Source organism: Hemitrygon akajei, chromosome 17, assembly GCF_048418815.1.
Source record: "Hemitrygon akajei chromosome 17, sHemAka1.3, whole genome shotgun sequence".
In the NCBI taxonomy this organism is placed as follows: domain Eukaryota; kingdom Metazoa; phylum Chordata; class Chondrichthyes; order Myliobatiformes; family Dasyatidae; genus Hemitrygon; species Hemitrygon akajei.
The window spans coordinates 19116153-19130058 of record NC_133140.1 but is presented as its reverse complement, the minus strand read 5'-3'; the positions used below and the strand labels follow the sequence as shown (position 1 = coordinate 19130058).

Here is a 13906-nt window from a genome sequence, read left to right as displayed (position 1 = left end):
AACTTACAGGCTGGAATAATTCCTATCTCAAATTAAGATGCCTATAGTTATTCAAATTGCATCTCTACCTCAAATCATTGCTGCAGGAGATCCTCAAGCTGTCATAGACAAACCATCTTTATTAAACATCCCCATACTTTTAGGATTAAAACTCTTGATATATATACAAATATTTGCACCATATTTCCCCGCTGATAACTTTCTTGGGGGGGGGGTGGTTTACAAGTAGTTAAAAGTTTAACTGGCTCACCTACACAAATGCAGTGCACATCAGTGGTAGGATGTTCTCTTGGAGGCGATTCACATCACAACTCCACAATACCTTTGCTACACTGGCAGAGCACAATTCAGCAGGTCCAATGGAATACTTTCCACTTGCTCGGATAGAAGCAGCTTTGATAACAGACCAGGAAACCATACTGACTGATTGGCATCCTATCCACCACCTTTTTCATTCAACTGCTCCATCACCAACACATTAGCAGTACTGTGTACAATCTACAAGATATATCCCACCAAAGCACAGTTGATGATATTGCGCAGAAGGACAAAAGTAGGGCATGGGAATACCACCATGTTTTTGTGCATCTCCAGTTCACACAGCTTCCTGATTTTGACATCACTCTTTTCTTTATTGTTACGAGACATAACCAAAAACTCCTTACATCATAGTACCACAGCAGAAACTTCATTCTTAACAATTCGATTGGGTATTAAATGACAAGTCCAACACACACAAGATTTTATTTTCAAATGGGAATTGTCATTTTAAGGTTTCAGACTCAATGGATTGGAGTTGATTTCAAATTGAGTTAGACCCACTTTCCATCGCAAGAGAAGCAATTGAGGAATACAATGCAAGGACAATATTAGAATCTATGAAAATAGTCTACAGAGAACAAGTCTCAAATGCAGTTTGTCAGTCCGCACTTTCAAATACAATGCAAAATGTTGTCAATAAATTTCAAAAGGAGTGAAGGAGGTAAGAGCAGAACCATCTCCAGTTATACTTGGGGGGGGGGGGGAGCAGAACCACCTCCAGTTATACTTCAGGGAGAGGGGAGGGGAAGCTACAAAGTAGATCATGGCCCGATAATAGCCCAGGAGAAGATAGCGTTATGAGATTACCTGGAACCACTCGAAGTAATGTATTGCGTAAATAAAAATGAACTCAAACGCATTAATTCAGGTTAAATGAAGTCAGATCAAAAGCTTAAATACCGAAAAACAAACCAGAGACCTAAAATTTAACTTAAAGGAGGATATTTTTAATGTAGAAATCTACCAAACAAGGTGCTAAAAGGAAAACTTTGAGACAGGGGGAGGGGGAAACAAAATTTAAGGTCAAAGCTAGGGTAAGCATGTCCTCTTTTAATGAACCAAATAACTTTGAAATCTGCCTTTTTTTTCTGTTGTTCTTTTGATTCTATTGGTTCCACAGGAATGATCTTGCTCAAATCATAAACTCAAAAGATAGTGCTAGGGGAACTCAGGTCAGGCAGCATCAGAACTGAATAAACAGTCAATGTCAAGGGGGAGGGGAAAAGTTACTTTCACTTGCCCATTCACCTCCTCCCTCACCTCCATTCAGGGCCCCGAACAGTTTTTCCAGGTAATGCGACACTTCACCTGCAAAAATGTTGAAAACGCTCATCTACTGTACTCGGTGCAACTGATGCAGCCTCCTCTGCATTAGTCAGATCTGATGCAAATTGGGGGACTGCTTTGTTGAGCACCTCTGCTCCACCATTCTCCATAAAGCAGAATTTCCTGGCAGCCTACCATTTTAATTTCTATTCCGAAGTATCGGTCCATGGCTTTCACCACGATGAGGCCACCCCCAGGATGGAGCAACAACACCTCATATTCCATCTAGGTAGCCTCCAACCTGATTGGATGAAGAGCAATTTTTCCTTCCTGTATTTTCCCCCTCTCCCTTCCCTCTTCTTCTATTCCCCATTTTGGCATCTTACCTCTTCTCCTCACCTGCTTATCAACGCCCCCGGCGCCCCTCCTTCTTCCCTTTCTCCCACGCTCCACTCTCCTCACAGATCATCTTGTCCAGTCCTTTACCTTTCCCAACCACCTATCTTCACCCATCACCTTCTAACTAGTCCTCCTTCCCCTACCCCTACCTTTTTATTCTGTTGTCTACCCCCTTCCTTTCCAGTCCTGAAAGTCTCAGCTCAAACCATTGACTGTTTATTCATTTCCATGGATGCTTTCTGACCTGCTGAGTTTCTCCAGTGTTTTGTGTGTGCTGCTCAATCACCATGCATGTTAAATAGATTAATTATCATAAAAGTGTTAATATGATGAAATGTTGAGCAGGATAAACAAACATTTGCCACCTTTCCTCAGTTTAGGGAAACAGCAACTAGGAATGACCTTATTCTACTCAAGCAAGGGAACATATTTTGACCACCTGCAAGTTTCTCATTCTCTCTTCTCCAATTCAGACAGGAATCCTTGAAGAACAGGCTGATTGGAGAGGGAAAGAGACAAATGCAAACATTCTATGAAGGTTATTGCTGCACAATTCTTCACAGGCACCAAGCAGTGAATAGCTGGAACTAAATGCAAACATGGAATAAAGTTCAATGGATAGAAGTCTTATCCCCACTAAAAATAAATGCAAGACTCATTTACCTTGCAATAAGAAGTGAAATTGATTGATGTTAACAATGACATCAAAACTCCTTAACTCACCAGAGGTTGCCACAGACTCATTTCCTCCATAGTCATCCTCTATCTCTGTGCTGCTGCCACTCTCCTCTGATTCACTGAGATCGGTGCTCTGATCAGTGCTTGAATCTTCACTGCTCACATCATCTGCTCCATATTGTGCAAGCCCGTCTGTTGCTGTGCGCTGTCGGGTATTAACCCGAAAGTAGTTATCCAGCGCCCCAGACCTGGAATCAGAGACAAAAAAACAAAATCACACATGTAAATTTTATTCCCAGTCATCAAATGTCAGAATATCTGAGTCAAACGTCAAAGGCACATAAAAAAGGATTTCAAATTCAAATCTCTCTCCTTCAAATCAGTGGATTTTTCTTAAGCTCTCCTGCTGAGAGCAAAATCTTGGTCACCATGAAGCAGTGACATCAGCACTCAGTAGTACTGATCTTCTTCAATAAGGTTATGCCTTAAGAAAATTTGTCAAATGAAATTACAGAGATAGGTTAGAAAAGTGTGCTTCCCCAGAAGCAGCTTATCAATAAAATTTCTTTGCAGAATAAAACAAAATGGATTAATCCATTATTGCTGGACAGACAAGCAGTGCACTACATGATGGGACAGCCCACCATGGGAGCAATTAATTATCGGGTAGCCAAAAACAGAATTCGAGCAAGCAAACAAAATAATTAGATCTCAGCCCAGATAAACCACCAGTACTCATATTCTATCTTGCACCATATATTCATATCTTGTTCTGACATTGGAGGGCCAGCATTGTTTCGTCCAGGACTCCTCCTGTCAACTTCAACATTCATCAGAATAAACAGCATGGAAACAGGTGTTTTGCTCCATCTCAACATGCCATACATGCATTTAAGCTAGTCATAGAAAAGAACAGCACAGAAACATCTAATCATTTGGCCCATCTAGTCCATGCCACAACCATTTAAACTGCCTACTCACACTGGCCTGCACTGGAATCATAGCCCTCCACATCGCTACCATCCATGATCCTATTCAAACTTCACTTACCCAACTTTAAAATCAAGCTTCCGTGCACCACTTGCGCTAGCAGTTTGTTCCACACTCTCACGACCTGCTGAGTGAAGTTTCCCCCTCATGTTCTCCACAATTTTTTCACCTTTCACCCTTAACCCATGACCTCCAGATGTAGCCCCACACAAACTCAGTGGAAAAAACCTGCTTGAATTTACCCTATCTATACCCCTCAATTTTGTATACCTATCAAATCTCCACTTAATCTTTTACATTGAGGAATAAACTCAATCTTTCCATACAACTCAAGTCCTCCAGACCCAGAACATCCTTGTAGATTTTTTCCTCTGTACTCTCAATCTTATTTACATCTTTCTTGTAGGTAAGTGATCAAAACTGCAGACAATACTCCAAATTAGGCATCACCAACGTCTTATACAACTTCAAAATAACATCGCTTTCCTGTATTCCATACCTTGATTTATGAAGGCCAATATGCCAAAAGCTTTCTTTATGACCCTGTGACGCTACTTCAACTAATTATGGACCTGTATTCCTAGATCCCTTTGTTCTACCCCACTCCTCGGTGCCCTGCTGTTCAGTGTATGCTCTAACTTGTTTGGTCCTACCGAAGTGCAACACTCTGCACTTGTTTGCATTAATTTCCATCTGCCATTTTCCAGCCCATTTTCCCAACTGATGCAGATCCCTCTATAAGCCATGACAGTCCACTACACTCCCCATCTCGGTGTCATCTGCAAATTTGCTGATCCAGTTAATCACACCATCCAGACAATTGATATAGATGACAAACGTCAACAAACCTAGCACCGATCCCTGCTGCACGCATTACTCACAGGCCTCCATTCAGAGAGGTAACCGTCTACTGCCACTCTCTGGCTTCTCCCACAAAGCCAATGCCTACTAAGCGACTGAACCTTCCTGACTAACCTCCCAAGTGGGACCTTCTCAAATGCCTTGCTAAAGTCCACATAGACAACATCACTGTCTTGCCTTCACCCACTATCCTGGTAACTTCCTTGAATAGCTCTAAGATTGGTGACCTACCACACACAAAGCCATACTGACTATCCTTAATCAGTCCGTATCTATCTAAATACCTATACATCTGGTCTCTTAGAATACCTTCCAATAACTTTCCCACAGCTGATGTCAAGACTCACCAGCTGATAATTTCTTGGTTTCTGTTTAGAGTCTTTTTGAAAGAGCAGAACAAAACTGACTATCCTCCAATCCTCTGGTACCTCTCCTGTCACTAAGGATGATTTAAATATCCCTGCTAGGGCCCCAGCAATTTCTGTACTTGCCTCCTGTAGGGTACGAGGGAACACCTTGTCAAGCCCTGGAGATTTATCCACCCTGATTTGTATCAGGACAGCAAACACCTCCTCTTCCGTAATCTGTACAGGGTCCATGAAGTTCATGCAACTCTGCCTCACTTCTATAGACTGTATCCATGTCCTGAGAAAATACAGATGCAAAACAAATGTCTTTGTCTCTCCCACTTCTTTTGGCTCTCCACAAGGATCACCATTCTGATCTTGCAGAAACCCAATTTTCTCCCATGCAATCCTTTTGCTCTCAACATAACAGAAGAATCCCTTAGGATTCTCCTCCACCTTGTCTACTAGAACGTTCATACCTTTTTTTAAAAAAAGCCCTCCTGATTCTCTTGCATCTCTTGTACTCCATAAGCACCTCATTTCTCCCATCTGTCTATACCTACTCTTTTTTTTCTTAACCAGGGCCTGAATATTTCTTGAAAACCAAGGTTCCCTGCACCTATTATATTTAATTCTAACAAGCTTTGCACCCTCAAAATTTCACTTTTAAAGGCCTCCTACTTACCAAGTACACCTTTGCCAGAAAACAGCCTGTCCCAGTCTACACTTGCCAGATCCTTTCTGATACCATCAAAACTTGCCTTTGTCCAGTTTAGAATCTCAACCCACAAAGCAGACCAGTGGAATTGTGATCACTAGATGCAGATTTCCCATACACAAGCTTCTGTCACCAGCCCCGTCTCATTCCCTAATGACAGGTCAAGTATCTCATTGGGTCTTCTCCATACAGATTAAGGAAACTTTTCTGAACACATTTGATTAACTCTATTCCATCTAGTTCTTTTACAGTATAGGAGGCCCAATCAATATACGGAAAGTAAAAAAATCACCTAATGTTTCTTGCAAGTTTGCGATCTCTGTACAAATATGTTCTTCTGAATCCTTCCAACTATTGGGTGACTTGTAACATACCCCATTAACATGGTCATACCTTTTTTATTTCTCAATTCCACCCATAATGTCTCATTAGAAAAATTCTCCAGACTGCCCTGACTGAGCTCTTCCGTGCCATTCTCCTGACCTGTAACATCACCCCTCCCCTTTAACCCCTCCCACTCTGTTGAGTCTAAAACAACGGAACTCCGGAAAGCTGAGGTGCCAGTCCTGCCCCTCCTGCAACCAAGTCACACTAATGGCTACAATATCACAATTCCATGCCCTGAGCTCATCTTGCATTAAAACCTGAGCTCGTATACACAGCTCAGGACACCAGTCACACAATGCTCAAAACTTTCGATTCCCGACTTTGTCTGAGGTCTTACCGACATCTGTCTCCACAGCCTCTCCACTCTGTTCTGGCACTCTGGTTTCCATTCCCACTGCAACTCTAGTTTAAACCCCACTGTGCAGCACCAGCAAACCTACCCGCTAGGATATTAGTCCCCTTCCAGTTCAGATGTAAACCATCTCTCTGTACAGGTCTCACCTTCCCTGGAGGGAGCCCAATAATCCAAAACTCTGATCCTCTCACTCCTACACCAACTCCTTCGCCAGGTGTTAAACTGTATAATGTATAACTGTATAAGGTGTTAAACCATTTCTGGCCTCAAGCACATGCCAAGGGTAGCAATCCTGAGATCACAATGCTGGAGGCCCAGCCCTTTTATTGAACACCTGTTATGCCGTTGGCCCCCTCCTTTGTGAAAATCGCAAGAACTCTAGTTAAGGGGGATCAACTGACCCAAGAGAGAGAGACGTGTGAAAGACCACGTTCTCCCAAGAAGCAGAATAAAAGTGACTTTGACTATTGTCTCATGGAGACCACCTGAAAAGCCCTCGGGCAAAGTGGGCTGGTTGAGAGAGAGATCGCATTACCTGCAACTTGATTGACACCTGCGATCCCGTGAAGAAGTATAAAGGCGGGTCTGAGGGGAGGACCCTCAGATGCACCAAGGAAACACACGAAGGAGAAACGCTAGAAATCCTGCGACAGCGTTTTAATAGCTACAGTCGGTGGTGGGGTTCGTGTGCGTCCTTCCCTTGCCTGGGATTGGCGACTTCACCACGGAAGACGGCCTAGCTACAGGGGAAGCCACAGATGAGAGTCCATTCCCCCAACGAGACTTCCGACTACCTCCTACAGGTTGGAAAACCAGTCGGGTAAATGCTTCATGTTCTCTGTCTTTCTAACTAAAAGTGCACCAACGCGACACTTCCGCCGGCAACTAAGTGAACTGCCGTGATCTAAAAGACTTTTAGATATCCAGTGAACGATATAAAATCTACATTACCCCTAGACGACGATCGAGCTTGTGTTTTGAATGATTATTATTACACCGGTGTTTTAGATTGAGTTTTGATGATCTGAATGTTTTGTATTAACCATACATTTGTGCCCTTGTTGAATAAAACGGTTGAAAATAGTAGCATCCGACTCAGCTGATCCATCTATCTTTGCTGGTAAGTTACCTGGTTACGGGGTTTTCGTAACAAGTGGGGTTCTCGTCCCGGATTTGAAACCAAACGGGAGGGTCAGTGAATCGGGCTGTAAGTCCAAACTTAAATCTGGTTACGCAGGTAGCCAGACGGGAAACCAGCAAAGATGGATGTGTCGGAATTTAGGAGAAACCCGACGGTAGAGGCGCTAGGAAAAGCTACAAAATCAGACTTGGTAAATTTGGCGCAGGCATTAGACCTCACAGCGGTGAAGCCAGCAATGAAAAAGCAGGAAGTGCGAAGGGTCATACAACAGCATTACGTTAGGAAGAAGGTGTTTGCAGCTGAGGATTTGGAAAATATTCCCGAAAGGAGATTAGTGAGTGGGACAAATCAGGCAGAGTTGGAGAAAGCAAGGCTGGAACATGAGTTTAAAATAAAGCAGCTAGAAGTAGAAGCAGCTGAGAAGGCTGCAGAGAGAGAGAGAGAGAGAGAGAGAGAGCCGAGAGAGCTGAGAGGGAAAAAGAAGCCGAGAGAGCTGAGAGGGAAAAAGAAGCCGAGAGAGCTGAGAGGGAAAAAGAGGCCGAGAGAGCTGAGAGGGAAAAAGAGGCCGAGAGAGCCGCAAAGGAAAGGGCTGTGGAAAGAGAGCATGTGTTCAAACTAAAGCAGCTAGAAGCAGAAGAGAAAGAGAAACAAAGGGGCCATGAATTGGAGCTGGACAGGCGAAAGCAAGAGCGAAGAACTCGAGGGGACGAGAGAGAGGAGGGGTTTGATATTAGTCGGGCGTTGAGGTTGGTCCCCCCGTTCGAGGAGACGGATGTTGATAGTTATTTTTTGCTTTTTGAAAAGGTGGCCGAGAACTATGGGCGTCTCAGGGAGTTAGTTTTGATTGAGGAATTTAAAGGTTGCGTTCCGGAAGAGATCCGAATATATTTAAATGAGAGGACGAATCAGTCCATCTCAGAGATGGCTAGGCTCGCAGATGAATATGCCCTAACCCACAAGACAAAGTTTTCCTCGCCAAAAAGTTACCCGAGAGACCGTCGGAATGGTAGGGAAAGTCCGCCGGCTAAGGGAGAAACTCCGCCGGGAGCTAGCACAAAAAGTGAGGATAACAGACAGGAAACCTGGAGATCTCCTGGTTTAAACTGTTTTAATTGTGGAAAGGTGGGACATATTGCATCAAAATGCTTTGCTCCGAGAAAGGAGCCAGAGAGGGAGAGAGCAGCGACCCCTATCGGGCGTGCAGTGGTAATCAGGAAGTTGACAAGAGGGCCCCAGGTAGATGGAGTACCAGAGGGGCGGGAGACATTTAGTTCCGAAGGAACCGTGTCTTTGAGGGAAGGGGACCCCCCCATCCCCGCACGAATTTGGAGAGACACGGGGGCGGAACTATCGTTAATTAGCCGTAATGTGTTAAATTTCGGCCCTCGGACGGGGGAGGTTGCCCTGAGAGGAATCGGGAACCAGACCGCGGTCGTGCCTTTGCATAGGGTCTTTCTCGATTGCGAGTTGGTGTCGGGACCTGTGGAGCTAGGAGTCCTGCCGGAGTTACCGGGGGAGGGCGTGGACCTCCTGTTGGGTAATGACCTCGCGGGTGGGAAGATCGGAACCGCCCTGATAGTTGAGGCCCCGCCCATGGAGTCCCCGAGCTATCGCGCATGCGCGGTCACTCGCAGCCTGTCGAGAGCGGCGGCTGGGACAGCGCGCAGTTTGAAATTGGCCCAGACGTTTTTACCGACCCTACACCACGAGGGTTCAGAAGGTGGTAAAACGGAAGGTAGTAAAGTAAAAGGGGGTAAGGGCGAGGAGATAGCTCCCCCCTTAGTGAAGAGAAAGGTCCTAGAGGTAGGAAATAAAGATGAGAAACGGATAAAGCTGTTAAAACGTCCAGAGTTGGACGTGGTTGATCTGTCTAGTTTGGCAGAATTGTTTGGAGAAGTTGAGAGTTCTAAAGATGTTCTCGATGGTCCCGAGAGTGAAATGAGGGCAGTCTTAGAGGAGAAGAGTATCCTTGCTGTGGAGAAGTCAGCTGACATGGCCGAGGAGGTTGTTTCAGCTCGCAGGGTTGCGCCTTCCCCAACAGGGGGCTGCCTGGAGAGTTACTGGAAGGAGGGGGGGACGTTAGAATTTGAAAAAGGTACGGGTGTTGAAAACCTGGAAGAGGCCAATGTCCCGTTTGAGTGTGTCCAAGATGGGGATACACATGGTGCTGAACCTAGTCACGGAACTCAAGGGAAAGGGGGATGTGTAGTTCCCAAATTGAATGAAGAAAATTTAAAGGCTGGACTGATATCAAAAGCAGCAACCAGGCTACAGAGACAATGGCTTGGTACCACAAAGCCTGTGAATCAATTACAGGTTGAGTTGGAAGGTAAAGGGGCCCCACACGCTATTGTTATTCCAGAGTGTGGTGTGAAAAGGCAGAATTTGAAATGCTGTCTGAACAAAGCGAGATCGCTTGCGGATCTTAAATTGGAAACTAATAGCATGACGGGTCCTGAAGAGAAAAACGACAAATTGCCTAAAATTAAGGAATTGGGTGGTCTAAGTTTGGAACACGCTGATAAAATAACTCCTATGAAAGGAGCGGGCAAAAGCCTATTTCGCCAGGGTGCCCAAGATCGCCACGAGGGAATTAACCGGAAAAAAGGCGAGGGTTAATGGGGACGCGATTTTTAAAATAGCAGAAGCCGGTTTTAAGGGATTTTGACAAAGTATGTGAATAATAAAGACAACACCCATGGAAGCTTGACTGTTAAGTTTGAAAGTAGCATAAAAATTTGTCTTTTGCATGAACCTTTGTAGATGTATGTAAGCTAAGATCACACCTCCTTAGTTATGTTGCTGAAGAAAGCAAATAAATAAGGTGGTTATTGAGCTGAAGTTTGATGCTACCAGGCGTTAGTATGGCACATGAGGTTAAGGTATTAAAGAAAAGGGGCACTGTACTTGTTACCTGTTTAGATACTGACTTGAATGTATAACAGTAGTACTCTGTGAAGAGAAAAGCTTGTGTAGTATATAGATTCAAAAAAAAAAAAAAAAATTCCTGTGTCAACCTGTTTTTAACCGCTGGTTAAAAACCCATTATGGGGGGAGGTGTTATGCCGTTGGCCCCCTCCTTTGTGAAAATCGCAAGAACTCTAGTTAAGGGGGGTCAACTGACCCAAGAGAGAGAGACGTGCGAAAGACCACGTTCTCCCAAGAAGCAGAATAAAAGTGACTTTGACTATTGTCTCATGGAGACCACCTGAAAAGCCCTCGGGCAAAGTGGGCTGGTTGAGAGAGAGATCGCATTACCTGCAACTTGATTGACACCTGCGATCCCGTGAAGAAGTATAAAGGCGGGTCTGAGGGGAGGACCCTCAGATGCACCAAGGAAACACACGAAGGAGAAACGCTAGAAATCCTGCGACAGCGTTTTAATAGCTACAGCCGGTGGTGGGGTTCGTGTGCGTCCTTCCCTTGCCTGGGATTGGCGACTTCACCACGGAAGACGGCCTAGCTACAGGGGAAGCCACAGATGAGAGTCCATTCCCCCAACGAGACTTCCGACTACCTCCTACAGGTTGGAAAACCTGTCGGGTAAATGCTTCATGTTCTCTGTCTTTCTAACTAAAAGTGCACCAACGCGACACTTCCGCCGGCAACTAAGTGAACTGCCGTGATCTAAAAGACTTTTAGATATCCAGTGAACGATATAAAATCTACATTACCCCTAGACGACGATCGAGCTTGTGTTTTGAATGATTATTATTACACCGGTGTTTTAGATTGAGTTTTGATGATCTGAATGTTTTGTATTAACCATACATTTGTGCCCTTGTTGAATAAAACGGTTGAAAATAGTAGCATCCGACTCAGCTGATCCATCTATCTTTGCTGGTAAGTTACCTGGTTACGGGGTTTTCGTAACACACCCAACTCCTTTTGCAGAATGTCATCACTCTTCCTACCCGTATCATTGGTACCTACTTGTCTGCATTTGGATGCACCCAACCTCGATCTGAGCCACACCTTCAGCCACTATCTCAAACTCCAAGAAAATCCCATTAGACCAGCATTCACAAAATTCCAAAGGTGGAAGGTTATCAGACGTTACTGTATTATTTGATGATGGTAGAGTTCAGCACTGTAACAAAGCAGCACAATAGAGAACTCTTGCAACAGCAAAACTGTAAAAAAATTGTGGAATTCAGATGTTGTTCACCATCCATAAATGGACAGCGGCAAATTTGCAGAGTCCCAAATTTACAGAAAGCGCTTTTACAACACCAACAGTCCTTTCAATCAAACCACAGTTGTATCAGAACAGATTTGAGTTAGAAAATAACATTAGGAGCACAATTAAAAACATTGGTATAGATTCCTTCAGGAAGCCAAAATAAACATGATTAATTCTAAGCCCAAAAGTTAAGCCATAGCCATTAGATTCTCAATGATTTGTGGCTACAGGAATTACCTGGATGAAGCTGATCTCTGAGAAGTGTTTGCACTTGATTGGCGACGACTATGCCTCCTGAACTGTCTACGTTGGTGACTAGGTCTCTGCCCAAGTGAAAAATGCTGGGCTACTGTTCTCAGTGCACCTTGCAGCCTTTGAAGTTCCTCAGTTAGTAATGCTGCTTCCAGCCCACCACGATGAGAACTTGGAGGGACTGCTGGTAAGGGTTCCTCACTGCCAGGATTGTTGTCAGTGCTTGGCCCTGTTGAACTTGAAGCTGGGTCACGAAGTATTAACTGCGACGGAACAACTTCTTCCTCTGGCTGCATATCGACATCAATTACTTCTTGAGCCATTCCTAGGAAAGAGAGGAACACCTAGTGTCAAAAAGAAATTAATGCTGAATACTCTATTATATATTTAAAATAATGAACTCCCAAAGTAGATAATCAGAAATGTGGAAATAAGCACAAAAATGATTTAATAAGAAGGCTTCTGAGGGACATAAGGAAGAGGACAACAGAAATGATATAGAAGGTGAGAGAAAATGTAAAGGGAGAACAACCATGAAAGGAGATACAAGAGACTGCAGCTTCAAGAAAGCAACACAAAAATGCTGAAGGAACTTAACTGGCAAAGCAGCATCTATGAAGGGAATACACAGTCAGCATTTGGGGATCAGTAGACAATAGGTGCAGTAGACCATTCGGCCCTTCGAGCCTGCACTGCCATTCTGAGATAATGGCTGATCATCTACTATCAATACCCGGTTCCTGCCTTGTCCCCATATCCCTTGATTCCCCTATCCATAAGATACCTATCTTGCTCCTTCCTGAAAGCATCCAGAGAATTGGCCTCCACTGCCTTCCGAGGCAGTGCATTCCAGACCCCCACAACTCTTTGGGAGAAGAAGTTTTTCCTTAACTCTGTCCTAAATGACCTACCCCTTATTCTCAAACCATGCCCTCTGGTACTGGACTCTCCCAACATCTGGAACATATTTCCTGCCTCTATCTTGTCCAATCCCTTAATAATCTTATAATAATCTTTCATTTGAACTGAAAAGAAAAGATAGCCAGTATAAAAAGGTTGGGAGGAATGGCTCCACTTTCCTAAAAAGGTGGAGGGAAGGTAAAAAAAAACACATGCAGCAAAACTGAAACAATAACAGAAACTGCTGGAAATAGTCAAGGAACATCTGCGGGAAGAGAACCAGAATTAACACTCTCGTCAGAAATTGGGGATTGGAGCAAGGAATAAAGGATAATGAACAAAAACAAAATAAAAGCGGCTGTGCAAGTGAAAAGGCAAGAGGAGAGAGAAGAACCGGGAGAGAAAAGTTGGTGGTGGTGAAGGAAAATTGAAAACAGCTAGGAAAGGAGAGAGGGAGAAGGTGGAACAGCGCCAGAAGGGACACGGAAGGGATCAGTGCCAGGTATAACGAGAAGCCATCGGGCTGTCGCCAGGGATATTGTGTCCGCCAAATGATCTGGGTGGGTAAACCTTTCACCTGCATTCCAACACGGCGCCACACCGCCGCCTGACCCGAACAACAGTCACGGAACCCGGCCGAGGCCTCGGCCACCGGGAAAGCCGCTCTCCCGGCTCGGATCGCTACAAATCCAGACTGGAACCGCACCATATTTACGAGGATGCAACCCCCCCGTACCGTGCCGTTACTCCCCAAGCCGAGCGCTTACCCAAAAGGGCACAGGCCCACCGCCCGTTCAGCTTCTAACTGAAAAATCCGCGCCACTCACAAGGCCGCTCGATGCTCCTCGTAATTTACGACGAGGGCCAATAAGCGGGCGAATATGCATGTCAATCATCTTCAATTGTCCAATCAATCCGGAAAGCGGCATGTCAATCAATAGCATTTGCTGCACAGACAGTGACAGTTGGAGGCCGCAGATAAACGTTTTCAAGTGGTGTGTCTGCAATTCACCGCCAAAACGCGGTGAGGTTTCTATGCCACTGTGTTGAGGTTCTTTGTGTATTTCAAACAATGGCGACTACTAAGCGCATAATGTTGGAGTTGGGG

General features: G+C 44.7%; 1 protein-coding gene across 2 annotated transcripts in view; it reads right to left on the bottom strand.

Annotated features, from left to right (window-relative positions):
* Window positions 1-13639, bottom strand: part of rfwd3 (ring finger and WD repeat domain 3) — a 71792-nt gene extending 58153 nt beyond the window's left edge. The window contains exons 1-3 of one of the 2 annotated variants that reach the window (XM_073069743.1): window positions 13566-13639; window positions 11884-12223; window positions 2710-2912 (exon numbers count right to left, since the gene is read on the bottom strand). In XM_073069743.1, the coding sequence (XP_072925844.1) occupies window positions 2710-2912; window positions 11884-12221 (541 nt within the window). In that variant the 5' untranslated portion in view covers window positions 12222-12223; window positions 13566-13639. The other variant, XM_073069744.1, reaches the window with a different exon arrangement.
* Window positions 13640-13906: the final 267 nt, after the last annotated feature.